This window comes from Glycine soja, chromosome 1 (genome assembly GCF_004193775.1).
Source record: "Glycine soja cultivar W05 chromosome 1, ASM419377v2, whole genome shotgun sequence".
Lineage (NCBI taxonomy): Eukaryota > Viridiplantae > Streptophyta > Magnoliopsida > Fabales > Fabaceae > Glycine > Glycine soja.
Genome location: NC_041002.1, coordinates 37,180,850 through 37,197,893, shown reverse-complemented (window position 1 = coordinate 37,197,893; position 17,044 = coordinate 37,180,850). Strand labels below are relative to the sequence as shown.

Below are 17,044 nucleotides of genomic sequence, written 5' to 3'. Positions count from 1 at the left end.
GGAATTAAACAAGCTCAAAGGAACAAACTGTAACAAAGAAAAAAGGTCAAAAGAAATTATTAATTATAAGAACAAATTAATCAATAATTACTACCATTATTTTAAAAACTCATTTAATATGATAAAAAGAAATCATCAATTTCCAAAAACAACTTTTTTTATACATAATTACAAAGACTGAATAATTAATTAATTACCATAATTTTCGAAACTAATTTACTAGTACATATCATTACAAAAACAAACAGTCAAACGTTGACCTCATGAACGCAATTAATTAGCCAACAAGTAAAATACTCCTCGTTTTCCAAAATAAACATCGCATTTAATAAAAAAAATTATCCTATAAGTATTGCAATCAACTTTTATATTTAATATTAATTATTTTTTTCACTAATATCTTTAATAAGTAAAAAAATAATTTTAAATATAATAAAATATAACTAATTTTATTTTATTTAATGTTATCATTCCTAAAAACATCTTTTAATAACTATTTTTTATTTATAATAATAAGTTCTAATAAAATATATTTTAAAAATAATTTTATTTTTCACTTGAGATTAAGAAAATTAAATTATGTTAACTAACTTTTTTAATTAATATAAAATTAATTATTTTTTTTCATTTATGAGTTTGGTATCAAAATTAAATGATATTAATTAATTTTTTATGGATATGATTTAATTTTTTTCTTCTATTTTCTGGAAAGAATACGTTTCATTTATTTAATAAGACTCTTCTTGATTTATTTATTAACTTTTCTTAATTTATATAAACTAACATTCAATTACACTTATTTTAGTACGGAAGAATTAATTTATATAACTTTTCTTAATTTTTTTAGCAAGCAAACAAGTAATAATTAATTAATTAGCCAACGGTATAAAACAAGATCCATCGTTGAAAAAGCGGAAAGTAAAAAACAGAGGGCAATCCAGTCATTTTAGCCACCAATGGAAAATGAACCCAAACAAAATCCAAATGGCAAATGAATCCGAACAAGGCCGAATCAGTCACCCAACCCCAATGATGATGTATATAAAGACTAAAGAGACAAAGACATTAGAACGAAAATCAAAGATCCCCCCTCCCCTCAAACCTTTTCAAACCAAAAAAAAAATAATACAAAGCCTCTCTCTGCAAGAACAACACAAACGCAATAAACGCCCCTTCATTTTTCATTATCATTCCCTTAAACCGCAACCTCAAACAACAACAACAAAAGAACAACATTTTGGCATTCCGTTACCTCATCCGACGTCGTTTTGGCATTCCGTTAGCGGCGCCAGTATGTCGTCCGGCGGCCCCACCACGACCTCCTCCAACACCAGCCCAAGGGTCGCCGCGGGCCCCACCACCACTCGCCGTCGCGTCGCCGACAACAACAACAACATCGTAGACGCCGAAAAACAGCAGCAAGTTACCTCAAGCTTCTCCGATTTCTCCGAGGTCGAAGCCGACGAGAATGTCCCCCACCCCCACCCCCTCCACGCCCACGCACACCACCACCATGTGCATCCCGTCACGCGATACCTCCTCCTCCGCGCGCGCATCCTCCTCTGTGTCCCCGAGTCCTTCTTCCAGCGCGTGGAGCACCTCGTCCTCTGGCTCGCCGGCTCCGTCCAAAGCCTCCGGTCTGGAAAACACGTCGGCCGCAAAATCTTCCTCGCCCTCATCTTCATGCTCGTCATGTCGGTCTTCCTCAAGGTTTCATTTCATTTCATTTCTCGCCACAAAGTGTTTTTTCTTTTCTTTTTTCTTTGTTTCCTATTGGAAAAAACTCAAACTCGCACATATGGGATCAGAGTCTATCCTATATTTATTTACAATGATCATCCATCGTGTTATGTACATAGCACCAATCCCAAAAGTTCCTAGATGTAAGAGAGTCTATTTGAAAAAATTGAACTCCCAAATTTGCTAAAAATTAAGCCAAGATAAAATATACAAGTAAAAACAATCGTTTTCTATGAGTTAGATTTTGAGTTTGAGTTAATTGTACGTGTACTTTCTAATATTTTCTTCTCTCGTGATTGCTCTTAAAATGATATCAATGTGATAAAGTCTATTTTATTGTGTTCCTCAAGGTTTCGCTTCTCGGAACGGGCGTTGAGATGAACGGGAAAAGCTTCAAGAGCATCGAGAACGGGCAATTGATACTGCAGCGGTTCAAGGAGGATTGGGCCTCGGCCCAGAGGGTTGTCTCCGAGGCCAGGACCGGAACCGAAACCTCCATGCCCAAACGCGTCCTCGAGAGGTTAACGGTAAGTCGCTCCACAAACACGTTTTTTTTAGCAAAAAGCGCTTTTTCTTACTTTTGTTTTTTTCTTCGCTTCCTTCTCGTGAATGGTCTTGAAAATTCCCTTTCGGGAATCTCGCTTTTTTTAATCTCTTTTACCTTTTTTTACTGGGGTGAAAAAAGGAAAAAAGGAAAAAAGGAAAAAAGTTAGAAAAGGTTAAAAGTTTGCGGAATACCACGGGAAAAAGTTTTGAAGTGTTAATTTCTTTTTCCCGGTGACTGGGTAGAATTTTTGAGTTTTCTGTAATAAAATATTTAACAAAATATTGACATGATACTCTATTATTACACTATCAGGTTTAATTATTTATTTATTATTTGACTTGATTTCTATGAGCTGATAAAAAATATATATTTGATTCTATATCTGCCATAATGCTTACTTTTTAGTCCTTACACATATGAAAACGACTCGTCTTTATATATATATATATATATATATATATATATATATATATATATATACATTTTAAGACACTGCTGTCCAAATTTGCAGGACTGAGATGGATTAAAATGAGCTAAGTGTGTATGCATAGAGACTAATATGTATGACTAAAACACAAAGTTTATGCAGATATAGAGATTAAATGTGTAATTAAATTTTTTACCACAAGAAAAGACCAAATTTAAATTTTGACACTAGGTGATACAATTGTAATTTTTTTTTATATATTATGCTGGGACGATGAGGGTGCTCAGGGGCTAAAATAAAAATGTGTTGGTGAAGGTGTAGTGTGATTTGGTTAATACTTAGACTAATAACTTATTTTCAATCTTATTTGGAATATTTCTTAATTAAAAATTATGAGAATGGCGGAAAGTGGTGAACCATGAACGAGTTTTGACTTTTGAGTGCCAGAATGTGACATACGGAACTGGGAGTGAACGCATTTTCCAAATGTTGACTTGTTCCATCACTTGCATTGCATGTAATGGCTGGCAACTGGAGACACGTGTAACTGTTTTCAATGTTGGGTACTGAGAAGTTGGCTCTGACCGTAACACTGGTGTTTGTTCCATACTCTGTTTTCTCACGCGTTTCGTTTGCTTTTTCTTCTTAATCATGCTTTGGTGTTGAATTGTTTTAATTAAATGTGTTTGAATTGTTTTTACTGCTAAAGGAACTAAAATTCAGGATTACTTTTAACCGATTTGAGTTTTGGGACCGTGCTTAATAATTTTAGATCGTTCAACATTTTTCCTTGTGGCTTTATCTTTGTTTACTTTTTACTTTATTATCATGTTTTATTAATTTGTTATTTTTCTTTTTCAATAGACTCCAGAAATATGGATGAAGCCAAACAGTGACAAATATTACAAATGCGTTTCTCGACCCAGGAATGTAATAAGTATGTGACAATTGAACTTTTAGTCTCAAACTTTCTGAGTAATCAACTTTTGTCTCACTTGTCATTCCTTCTCTTTTTTCTTTCAGGGCTAAAAAAGACAAATGGCTATCTTCTTGTTCATGCAAATGGTGGATTGAATCAAATGAGAACTGGGGTAAGATAAGATCAAATGAAATCTATGATTATGTATATGAATTTCATTTCTAAGTTTCTCGAATGATACTTCTAAGAGTTTTATGGTCTGACATTGTAAAATAATTTTATTATGTCGTCCAATAATATGAATTTTAAGATAATTTTGTAAAAATCAACAAACTTATCATATACTATAGTTTGAGACTAAATGATTGGGAAATAGTTTTACACTATTAGTTAGTCTACTAATGCATAACCTTTTTTCTCTATTTCTATTTGCTAATTCCTAGAATCTTCATCAACTTGCAGATATGTGATATGGTTGCAGTGGCAAAAATAATGAATGCCACCCTTGTGCTTCCCTCTCTTGACCATGATTCATTTTGGACTGATCCAAGGTAAATTTTCCCTTTTTATTTGAGTGGAACATCAATTATTATCACCTCCTGTTACTCTTTTTCCAAAATATAATGTCCCTAATATATTTCAGTGACTTTAAAGATATCTTTGACTGGAGGCACTTCATGAAAGTTTTGAAAGACGACATTGAGATAGTTGAGTACTTGCCGGTCCAATATGCATCATTGAAACCTCTTGTGAAGGCCCCTGTTTCCTGGTCAAAGGTATGGAGCACTAACCAATTCTATCTGACAACATTGAAACAATTTCTATTCTTTTTTAGTGCAACAGTGGCTTAGATGCTTCATTTGCAGGCTAGTTACTACAGAGGTGAGATTCTTCCATTGTTGAAGCGACATAAGGTTGTACAGTTTACTCACACAGATTCCCGGCTCGCCAACAATGGCCTTGCTTCCTCTATGCAGAAGCTGAGGTGCCGTGCCAATTACCATGCTCTCAAGTACACAGCAGAAATTGAAGAGCTTGGAAGGGTTTTGGTGAATAGGCTAAGAAACAATAATGAACCATACATTGCCCTTCATTTAAGGTATTGTCATATGGACTTGACTTTCTTTGTTTACTTTTAAACTGGTAATCCTGTTCGGACAAACTTTTCCATAAACACTAATAAGAGAAGAAAATAAGATAAAATGAATCCAGTTTCTTCCATAAACTAAAATCAAATTATATTTTTCAGTTTTTTGAGGAGTTAGATGATATAGCTTCTATAAAAGTTAAGTGCATAAGTTGACTTTAGTTTGAGAGAAGTTCAACACGTTTTACCTTCTTGTTTTCTTCTATAAGTAATTATGGAGAAGTTTATTATTCAAACAAAACCTTGAAAATATGATAATTCTTATGTTATATTTTGTTTATTTGCAATATAGATATGAGAAAGATATGCTAGCCTTTACTGGCTGCAGTCACAATCTCACTGCTGAGGAGGCTGAGGAGCTAAGGGTTATGAGGTATGAAGTGAAGCATTGGAAGGAAAAAGAGATTGATAGTGTGGATAGAAGATTGCAAGGGGGGTGCCCTATGTCACCTAGAGAGGCAGCTATTTTTCTCAAGGCCATGGGGTACCCTTCCACTACAACAATCTACATTGTTGCAGGACCTATTTATGGTGCCAATAGTTTGGAAGGCTTTCAATCTGAGTTCCCTAATGTCTTTTCTCATTCTACCCTTGCAACTGAGGAGGAGCTAGAACCCTTCAAGCCATATCAAAACCGTCTCGCTGCTTTGGATTATATAGTGGCCCTGGAAAGTGATGTCTTTGTGTATACCTATGATGGTAACATGGCCAAGGCAGTGCAGGGTCATAGGAGGTTTGAAGGGTTTCAGAAAACCATCAATCCTGACAGGTTAGTTCACAAAATACAAATCACTTCCTGAATTTTTTAATGTCATGTTAAGAGAGAAAAGGGGGGAAATTGTTAAGAGGGATCTCATGGTAAATAATATCTCTGAGAATATGGTCTTTATCTAAGTCAAGTGACCTTCTATGTGATCCATGTAGTTGACCTCACTTAATGGGAAAATGTTTTGTTATTGTTAAGAGAGAAAAAGACACAATACAAGATTGACAGAACAGAACCTACACAAATAATTGTAGGACATACAATAATTGTTTAGTCTTTCTCTCTCATAAAATGACCAAAAACTAAAATGGGGATCCTAATCCTTATTATTTTTTTTTTTTGTCTTTTGGGTTAATTGTTGGCATTGTACATGCTACTGATGTGTAATCTGTTTCATTGCTTTTCAGATCGAATTTTGTTAAGCTGATTGATCAATTCGACAAGGGTGCCTTATCTTGGGAAGCATTTGCTACTGAGGTTAAGAATTCACATTCCAATAGGCTAGGCGCACCTTATCTTAGACAAGTAGGAGAGTCACCGAGAACGGAGGAGAATTTTTACGCCAATCCCTTTCCTGATTGTGTGTGCAACAAGTCTCAGGAGGAAATCACAAGCCAGAAACTAGACCATCATCGGTTTGGTATTGGAGCACAAAGATAGTGTGTAGTGTCTTTGGTTTTGTCACATATTTTAGGCTAAACAGTGGAGTTTCATCATGCATTATGGCATTCCCTTAAAGTTAAAGGAAGAGCTCATTGGGGTTGTGTGGTGGAAATGTGCTTCCTTGTTTTCCAGCCTGGTTGATGAGGCTGCTGAAGAATCAATGGGGCCCTTGCGGGGCTCTCATTTCATTCAAAATATGAGTTTCAGTTTAGGCATACAAAAAGGGAAAGAATAGAAGGCTTCGTGTATAATCAAAAGGCCCAATCACCATACCACAGGTTAGATTATACTGGTGGGGATATTGAATTTGACAATACTACCCCTTTGGATTTGAGAATTATAACTGTTGAAACCATTAGATTCATTGATTCTTTTTTGAAGGAAGATTGCCAAATGGAGCATGTTTCCAATTTTTGGATTGAACAGTTGCTGGTTGATACATAGGAATATTGTTTATACGTTTACAATATAGATGTCTTGTTTATATGTTTATATTTATGTTGTACACGTCTGCCTTTAATTGCAGACTACCGAGTGTAGAAATATTGATGATTTAGTTAATTTTATAAATATTTTTTTATTGTTTTCATTATCTTGTTTGATAAGCAAAGGAAGGTCAAAGACCCATATCTCAAATTTTCATGGACAAAATAGATGAAATTCTTACTATTATAAAATGAAACGCGTGTGCTATTCTCGAAGACAGCTAATGAAACTTTTTTCAAGATGTATGCTGCTACTTTGAATTGAGAGATTTGAGTATATTCGTATTCTAAAGAATTTCTTAGAACGCAATTCAAAATTTATGATCACCTTTGTTTTGCACTGTTAAGCTCTGTTTAGAGATAGGAAATAGAGATCAAGTTATTCCGAGACTAAATTTTAGTAAATTTAATTCTTTACGATTACTCAAAAACAAATTTTATTAATTCAATTATTAAACTATTAAAATTCTAATTGAATAAATGAAGCTTATAAAAAAATTGTTAAATTTCAATACTATTGTTTATAAGATTGCATACTTACAAATGTTCGATATATCTAAAATTTATTGTGCGTGGTTGTTGAGATGATATTACAAATATAAAAGAATACTATAATTGATAAAATATTATTCTATTAGTAACTTTACTTAAATCTCATTATCAATTCAAAAAGTTTCAATACTAATTACAAATATAAAATAATACTTTAATTGATAAAATATTGTTCTATTAGTAACTTTACAAAAATCTCGTTACTAATTCGAAAAGTTTCAGTACTAATTAGAAAAAATAAAGTTAAAATATAATTAGATTGAATTAATAATTAGAAGAGAAAGAAAATATTGATTTAATTTTATATGGTATGAAAATTCAAAAAGATGACTTTTTTTAGTAGACATGTAACATAATTTTTTTTACATGCTATTGAAATAAAGTATTCATCGGAAGAGGTGAGTAATCTCTATTGATGACCGGGAATACACACAAGATAAATATTTCTCTCCTAACATATTTATTTTATATTCAAAGATAAGATTCGAGTTCTAAACAAGACATATATCATAACTTTAAGATAGATGTATGTTGCCAAATTAGTAAGACATAGTTGCTCGATAGGACCAGGTTCTATTTTTGTAAAACACATCTTTTGGTAAATGTGAAAATTAAACTGTGACTAAATCTTAAATCGATAATTAATTCCAAAGTTGGTCTAAAGAATGGAAGTTATTTTGAAAGTCCACCCAGAACTAAGCCATAATTATGATGATTAGAAAAACAAAAAGATAGATGTATGACTATGAGAGGAGAATACAATTAAATATTTATAATTTATATTTTTAAATATTTATCTAAATTTAAAGATATTCATTCAATTTATAGGATTGACCCAGTGATTTAAAACCTTATTACATTTAAAACCTTTCTTTATGCAAAATTTGAAATTCCCAAATCATTTTCAACCTTTCACTTATCTTACCATTATTTACTAAGCTACTCTAAATTAACCTATGAAATTCCTTTGTCCTATTTTTTGTTTGCCAATGAAATTGCCAGTAGTTGAAAGGGTAAATGAAAAGGAAAATCTAATCTCACGCTTTACCTATACTTGACACCCTTCTTTTTCAATGTAATCTTGACCTTGAATCAATCCCTCGTGAAAGAGGAAAAAGGGTGACAAGAAAAGTGAAAGTGAAGTTAGAAAGAGGAGTCTTGAATTGATGTATTCTATCTTGAAAATTTGTTTTGGTAGGTTTTGGATAGTTTATTTTTAGTCTTTCTGATATTGAGATATAGTTTCTTGCCAGATAGTGCAAAATATATATTTAAAAAAAGGTGATACATATTATCTGTTTTTTAAGAGGATACATATTATCTTTTAAAAAAATGCTTTTTATGTCCAATCAATCTGCGGTATTTTAAGTGTATATATGTTTGGATAAGTATTTATAAACTTGATTTAAAATAATATTAATTTTGATTAAAAGTTAATTTGAAGTTAAATAATTTATGTTTAGAAATGTTTGTTTTATTTAAAAGTTATCTATATTTTTTCCTTTTATTTCATTAATCAAACACAATTAGTTATTTAAATTCATTTTCAAAATTTTACCGGTAAGTCAAGATAACTTTTTAATATTAAGCACACACTGATCTAGGTTGTTCCATCTTAATGAGAGATTTTAAATTTGAGCACCGATTATGTAATTGTGTTAAATACTTAAAGGAAAATTTTTGATTCTCATACTAATTCTATCCACTCAAAAAAATAAAAAATACTTGTGATTTAGAAAGAAAATAAAACATCAATCTTTTAAAATTTAAACAAATCAAACACCACGTGTACTTGAATCATAGTGAGTAAATCATTATTTGACCTAACCAAAGAGTATTTTTTTTCACTTCTTCGAAAACCAAAATTTATGACTCAAAATTATTTTAAATATAACTAAGTTATGATTTTATCAAACATTTTATTTATGGATAAAATTTAGTTTAAACTCTCTAAACTAAAATTTTAGATATGCAAACTTCTATAATCTAAACATGAAGGTTGACGAGGTAATTGTGGATAACTTCAAGCTGAAGTTAAATAATAAGTCAATCATAAGCGGAAAATACCAAAAATTGACTAGTTGACATGGTCCAAGTCCAATCAAGAATTGTTGAATTATCACAAACGCATAAACTTTTTAATTTTTTTTTTACTAAACAATTGGAGTATACTTGAAATAGCGAGTCAGTCAATATGGAAGGTAAAGTAGCAAAGAAGTATAATATTGTTGGAGCAAAATTTTCTTAAGAGAAAATGCCAAGTTAGTCGTAAGATTTCGAGTATACAGTGGGAAGTGCACTTTGTTTTCTTCTGTTCTATTCATGGAAAAGTTTTTTTTTTCTCGATTTATTGTTAGGCCTTGAGCACTATTTTTAGTCCTCAAGCACTATGTTTTAACTTTTAATATTTTATTTTTATCATTTTTAACTTTAATATTAGGAAAGAAAATGGAGTTTGTCCAAGAAACGACATTTGAAAAGGAAATAACATTTTTTTTCGTGTACTCAATCAACTTTTTTGGTGTACTGGAAAGAACATAGTTTAGTGTTAAGTGAACTCTAGTTTTATTTTATTTTTACAAGACTACGATATTTATAAAGTATTTTAAGTTCTGACTAATTTTAAGAGTTGAACTGATTTATTTTTTTGAAAAAAGTAAATTTCTTACATTATTTTTAATTTCTATATAAAAGACTAAAAAACAAAAAGAAAACATTTTTTAACAACTAATATGCATTGATTTTGAACTTGGATCATTCTACTAAATTCCTCTGCAAAAGTATTTCTAAAACAATTCTAATTTGATTTATAAAAAGATGGATTAATTACACTTTTGGTGTCTCACAATTTAGCTATTATAATTGTGTCATTTTAATCTCCAAAGTATCAACTATACTTATTGAGTCTCTTAGATACCAAAAATGTGTGATTTTAGTCATCAAATTTTAATTGCATCAATTGAATCATTTACAATTGTATGATTTTAGTCACTTGTTACAATTTTGCAGCAATAATTTCTCAAATTTAAAAATTATGCAATTGAAACTAATTTTTTTGGACAAAATCCCACAATTATGATACCCGAGAGACTAAAATGAGAGACTAAAATGACACAATTATGATATTTATCTAGGACACCTAATTAGCATAATTAAAATATGAGATTAAAAGTGCATATTTACTATACCTGAGATACTTGGCACAACTAAAATTTAAGAAACCAAAATCATATAATTACAATACTTAGAATATAAAAGTGTAATTAAACCTAAAAAGATCAAGAGGTTAGGAGATAAAAAGAAGAGCTAACTACCCATAGGATTCATAGTACCCATAGCATCAAGAGGTTAGGAGATAAAAAGAAGAGCTAACTACCCATAAGATCCAAAGGACGTTTTAGCTCCATGCTTCTTTTTTATTCTGTTGCTTTGTGTTATCTATTAGACCATTAGTCCAAGACAAACAAATGAGCAACGAAAATCAGACGATTACTTCGTGCACTTCTCTAATTGCTTCCTGGACCTAATCCGGAAGCTTATAAAGGTGCAGGAAGCAAAAGTGGAGGTGCAGAAACTAACTCCCCGGAAATTATGTGGACTATTTTGGGAATTGCAGCCCAAGTGAACTAGAAAAGGCCGGAAAAAAAAAGTGCTTGTGTGAATAAACAAATGTTTAGAAAACTCATGGACCAAAAAATATGTATTTCAAAAACTCAAGTTATTATATGCATGTCGCACCAAGACCAACAAAATAAGAGTGAATGAAGATAAAGTGAAGAGTTAAATTTGTAGCTTAGCATAACTGTGATCAATCTAGTCAAACATACCACCCCATTGCCTAGCGAATAACCCACTAAGATAGGACTAGTGGGAAATTTGGATCGTTTGTATGGAATTTTAGGTTCTATTTCCATTGTCATCATTGTAAAAAAACAAACATTTAATTCCTCCAGTTTCGTTTCTGTCCCTTCGGGCCCAGTATGCTTGAGTTTGCATTGTCACAGAACAATTACTAAAAGCACTGCCAAACACAAAATGGACAAATTAAATTCTCCAGTACAATTTCGGGCATACTTGTTTCATTTTAGGAATCAGTTTCTCACAGCTTACAAGTCATCATGTAAAATCTCTGACAAATTATTTAAGGATCCTAACTTTGTTAGGTAGTTCAAGATCAATTCTATCAAAATCGATTTCATTCAACTTTAAAATAAAAAGGTAGGTAATCGTGGACTTTTGCATGTATAGAATGAAGCTGCATAAGAACTAAAGCAGAAGGTAAACAATGAAGAAGGGAAGAGTATTACAAATACAAACTGCAACCCCATTACAAGAATAGTGTACATTTGAATATTACCTACAAAATTTTCAATTGGCATCCGCCTCCTGCTCATAGTGGTATTGGATGACATGAGTTGGAGCCAAACAAAACAACCAAACAACTCTTGCAATCTGATAGCATTCGTCTGCTCCCATTTTATATAAAACACTTGCAGAGAAGATCCAAATAAATAATCAAACAATAACTGCCAACTAATGCCTCAAGGCCCTGCTAGGCTCTATTGAAGTTACAGATACAATTTTTATCACCACAATGAAGGCACATAAACTTGTTCTTTGAGATTCTGAGTAGCACTTTCGGTAGGGAAACCTCTAACTGCACCAATAGTCCATTGGGATATAATTCCTGCTGCAACAGCAAAGCGTAGCTGTCTCTCCAAAACATCTTGATTTTCAAACATTTCAGGGCAAGTGGTTAGTTTTCTTAAAATGGCAGCCACAACAGCATCACCTGAGCCAGTTCTATCACAAGTATATGGTGTTATGAGCACATCTTCAGTTCCCACCACAGACCCGTCGAAAGAAGGGGTATAGTAGTGAATTCTAAGTGTTCCATCAGTCACAAACAGGAATTTAAGTCGATCATGCCACAAAGGCGAGACTTCTTCAGCAGTGTAATGGTAATACTCCTGTCGATTCTTGGTTTGTTCATAACTTTCAGCAAAGTATTGTGGCCTATAATTTCTATTCCTCTCGTAATATTCTTCATCTAGAAGGAATTCTAACTCACTTCTTGAAACTTCAATGATGTCTGCTTCATTCCATGCTTTTTTTATTATTTCTCTTGTCTCATCACGTGATCTCCAAAGAGGTAATGGCAGATTTAAATCAAAAAATACAAGGCCACCAAACTTCTTAGTCCACTTAATTGCCCTGAATAATGTTGATTCCATTGAGGGGCATGTTAGAATTTCTGAATTGAAATGGAAAATCCTAGCCTGCAATATTGCACACAAGAGAAGTCACAACAAATTCAGTTTACACTTAACACAGCAAACATGTCCATGGTGAAGAGTCTTCCTCTTACAGTAGAAAAAGATTACCATCTCCATCGATGTAGTTATGCCACCAAACCTAACAGATAAAATTTCCCTGCCCCATAGATTTTATAAAAGATAACATAAAAAATAGGGTGTGTGGTTTGAATGGAAACAGAAGTAATATAACCAGAAAAAAATCAAAATTGACAATTTATTCAACTATGGCACATGTTGTAAACTTTGTTGATCTTCACTCTTTGCCCATCAACAATTTCTTTCTTCTTTCTCCATCTTAAATTTTTATACTTCTCACACTAAGCAGATCTTAAATTTTCATCAATCCTTGTTTGCACCTTAAATGACAAAGCAATCACCCCCAACAAATTACATCATCAAAATTAATTGCTATGTTCATTGCCTTTTCATCCACAGCACAGCAGATTCAAAAAGATCACTCACAATAAACACCTGGTGCCTCCATACACAGTTCAATGAAAAATATTCGCTGCATTAACAAGTCCATACATAGTTCCTAAAAGCATTTTCAAGTCCTAAAAATATGCAGCTGCACAACATGAAAAACCCCACAAACAAACCCACTATTAATGAAAATCAAGAAGTCTTTATACCAAAGTTCATATCCTACTAATCCCTGCTGGAATTTTTATGGCCAGAATTATCAAAATCACTCCCAACAAACCCACTACTAATGAAAATCAAGTTCATTCAAAAATAAGTTTTGCAATAGTGATTCTACCAATGATGAATACTTGCAGACCCCGCATTAAACTAATGAACCAAAGAGTTGCAACCCAACTTAAAAGCAAGTGCATGCTTGTTTTGGTATAAACAATTGCTTTCTTCATTTTTCTAAAATCTCTTCCGAGACATGACTAAAAAAATGGTTTTTTTTAAAAATCTCAAATCATTCTAGTTCAAACTCGTTATAATACCTCACATCAAACTAAATAACCAAAGAGTTACAACCCAACTTAAAAACAAGTGTATGTTTGTTACAATTTAAATAACTTTTTTTATTCATTTTTGAAATGCTCTTCTAAGATGTAACTATTTTTTTTTCACTCTCGGAATATGCTAATTCAAACTCGTTATGAATAATCATTACATGAGCCTGACATCAAACTAATGAACCAAATAGTTGCAACCCGAACTGAAAGCAAGTGATGCTTGTTTTAGCTTATATAATTGTTTCTTCCTGCTTCTCAAAAACATACAAGTTGCATTGTGACCTAAAGAAAAGCTTTTCACAAACTAATTATCACCACTACCTTTCCCTGGAATGAGCTAATCCAAACAGGCATTCCCTCCATTACTTTCTGGCTCATATTTAAGGTATTCACAAATTAAATAAAAAAACCTAAAATTGGTGGCCAAATATACTAAAGTTTTTGTGAAACAAATTTAACAATTAGTTTAAGTTGTCCTGTGGCAAAAGCATAGCCAGGTATACTAGAAACAAATATACCATAGTCTTTCCAATTCCACTCTTTACAATTACTTAGAAATTATTCAAAATCCCAAAATGGCCTAGGTTTCACTTCCTATTCAGTGAATCCCACTACAGTAGTGTTAGGTCTTGCGCTCAATCTATAGAAAGAAACTGAATTCTCTTGTCTCTCTCAATCTCTCTCCCCCTCTCTCTCTGCTCTCTCTTTAAAAGAAATGAAAACAACCACATAACTTCTACTTTATTTTAAATAGTTTAATACGCATGCATTGTCAGTGTAAAAGTTTGTAACCAACTAATCAGATATCACCTTTGACATAACTCTTAAGGTAATTATAACAAAAGTAACAAACTTACCATCCATGACAGCTAATCCAAATATTTGTTCATTTATAAAACCCTAATACTTGACCATAATAAGCGTGTTCCCAAGTCCTAACATTTCTCAAAACCATCAATCCAACAACACACTACTAGTGACTAACTAACCAGGCCTAAACATAAAACAACAAAATTTTAATTACTCATTTGATCCTTGATCCCTATACCTCAACATTCAACAATCTATACGATTTTAGCCCCTACATCTAGAAATTAATCATTTTAGCCCCTGCATTTAGAAACTACCAGTCATAGTCCGTACAAATAGAAATTACTCGTTGAAGTCCCTACTTATACTTTCTAACTCGTGTTGGTTCCTACACATACACCTCTTAACCTGTTTTAGTCTTTAAAATTTTAGACAACTATGAACTATGAAAAAAAGACTAAAACCAATAATGTTTAAATGTAGGGACTAGAACATAAAGATTATGCATGTATAGAAACAACCAAACGAGTAATTAAACCGACAAATACCTCTTTCAAAACGGCAAGGTTGAGTTCAGTTGCAAGAAGCGAATCCTCTGCGGCCTCCCTAACCGTCTCCATCTTCATCCTCCCCTCCTCAAACCTAACCTTCATGTACGCGCACCCCGTCCTGCGCCCGGGATCAATCCTCACTCCTCTCGTCTGCACCCTCTCCTCGTTCATCATCAGCACCATCTCTTCTCCGAAATCGTCGTCCCCGACCTTACCCAGGAAGGCCGCCCGCCCCCCGAGACGCGTGTGTGCCACCGCCACGTTGGACGGCGGGCCACCCGGCGCGCGTGCGAACTCGGGGGGCTTCCACTGCAGCATCTTCCACTCGGAGTAGATGTCCGGGTGCATCGGGTAGTCCTGCACCCGCACCGCCGGGATGAACTCCCTCCGTGCCGCGCCGAAGCAGCATATCAAGGGAGGGTCCGAGTAGGGGAAGTCCACGCCGTCGTCGTAGTCGTACACTTCATCTTCTTCTTTTTTCGGGTCTGCGTCTTGGGGGGGAGGAGTGTCGTTTGAGGGTGGTGTTTGTGTTTCGGGTTTCTTCTTGCGGCCGCGTCGTTTTGGGATTGGGGATTCAACGGTGGAGGCTCTGAGAGCGGTTTTGCGGTGGAAGGAGGGGCTTTTGGGTGGGGGTGGAGAGTGGAAGGTTTTGGATTGGAGGTGGGGGAAGGGAGGAAGAAGAAGGTGGTGGTGGTGAAGTGACGCCATTTTTGGGTGTGGATCAGTGGGAAGGGTTTATCGCGGGCTTTTGCTTTCTGAAGGATGTTATCGGGTCAGAGGTGTAGTTCAAAATGAAAATCATATTGCGCCTTATCCGAATCGGGTCAGAAAGGGCTAATTTTTGTTAAGAGAAATGTTAGTAAAATTGACAATTTTGTAGATCTTAAGTTATTTTTAAGAATAAATAGTAAAAATGGTCCAAAAGGTGATGCATTGATAAAGTTGATTCTTGAAAGATTAAAAATAGTTTTTAAATGTATAAAAAGTTTGATAAATTAATCTTGCGATAAATTTTGTCATTAAATTACGATGTTCAAAAATCAATTAGATAATAAATTATTTTTGGATGAATAATTTGTTATTAAGTTACAAAATTTAAGGATTAATTTGTTATTAAATTATTTGTAGGATTAATTTTTCACTTTTTGTACATTTAGGTACTAAATTTGAATTTTCATTTTTCAGACACTAATTTACCAAACGAATTTGTTAATTTATTCTATTTTTAATTATTCTATCTCTTGATTTCATGTTAGATTCAATTTTTTAAGTAAAATATTAAATTCAAGTTTTATAAATAAGAAAACATAATTAAAAGAATAAATCTCATTAAAGGTGATTAATTAGAACAATACTCAATAGTAATATTATGAATAAAAAAAATATTATAGGTTGATTTTTTTTTTCTTTTTTCATTTGTTATCATTTAAGGGGAGGATAATATCCCAATTGAAAGCAAGAGTTTTGAGACTCGCAACATTTATAAAGAAATGGATTTACTATATGTTTAGTCTCTGAACTTTAGAATTTTTATTTTTAGTTACTAATATTTTTTGTCCAAAGTAAGAAAAAAAAAAAGAACTAAAAACAAGAATAAAAAAGATAATGGATGATGACACGTCAAACATAAATTCAGAAACTAAAAATATAAATTCTAAAAACTCAGGAACTAAACTGATAATAAAATCCAAACGAATTTACATTTATTTTGTCTCAAAGAGTTTATAACTTGTCAAATGAGACACCTTATCCTACTCTAGGGAACCAATCTCTTGGAATTCATGATTTAAATATATGCCAAGAGAAATACTCATATTATATTTAGTGTTTCACCAAATATTAAACAAGATTACCTCTAAATAAAAATACTTATATAACTTGCTGTCAATAAATACTTAAGATAAACTTAAAAAAAGTTTTGTTAGCCCTAGTAAACTTCTTCTAAATACGCCCAAAATTAATTTTATAAAAGAAATTGAAAAAATATTTTTGTTAAACGAAAATTGGTGGGAATTACTTTTGTCAAATGATACTTACTACAAAATTGACTTTTAAAATTCAAAATATCACTCAAATATGTAAATTTTTGTTTCAGAGGATCGCTCAAATATGTAAGTTACTGCTTGTTTTATTTTTTATTTTTTTGGT

General features: G+C 32.7%; 2 protein-coding genes across 2 annotated transcripts; one reads left to right on the top strand and one right to left on the bottom strand.

Moving 5' to 3' along the window:
* Window positions 1-1,061: 1,061 nt before the first annotated feature.
* LOC114415413 (O-fucosyltransferase 19-like) lies at window positions 1,062-6,798 on the top strand. The gene is made up of 9 exons (XM_028380090.1): window positions 1,062-1,710; window positions 2,091-2,267; window positions 3,579-3,651; window positions 3,738-3,805; window positions 4,096-4,184; window positions 4,277-4,409; window positions 4,500-4,732; window positions 5,073-5,549; window positions 5,954-6,798. Exons 1-9 carry the CDS (start codon window positions 1,294-1,296, stop codon window positions 6,204-6,206), a joined length of 1,920 nt encoding a protein of 639 aa, XP_028235891.1. The 5' UTR covers window positions 1,062-1,293; the 3' UTR covers window positions 6,207-6,798.
* A 4,691-nt stretch (window positions 6,799-11,489) lies between these two features.
* Window positions 11,490-15,688, bottom strand: LOC114415405 (fructokinase-like 1, chloroplastic). The gene is made up of 2 exons (XM_028380081.1): window positions 14,894-15,688; window positions 11,490-12,525 (listed from the first exon to the last, which is right to left on the bottom strand). The coding sequence occupies exons 1-2, from the start codon at window positions 15,602-15,604 to the stop codon at window positions 11,833-11,835; spliced, it is 1,404 nt and encodes a 467-aa protein (XP_028235882.1). The 5' UTR covers window positions 15,605-15,688; the 3' UTR covers window positions 11,490-11,832.
* Window positions 15,689-17,044: the final 1,356 nt, after the last annotated feature.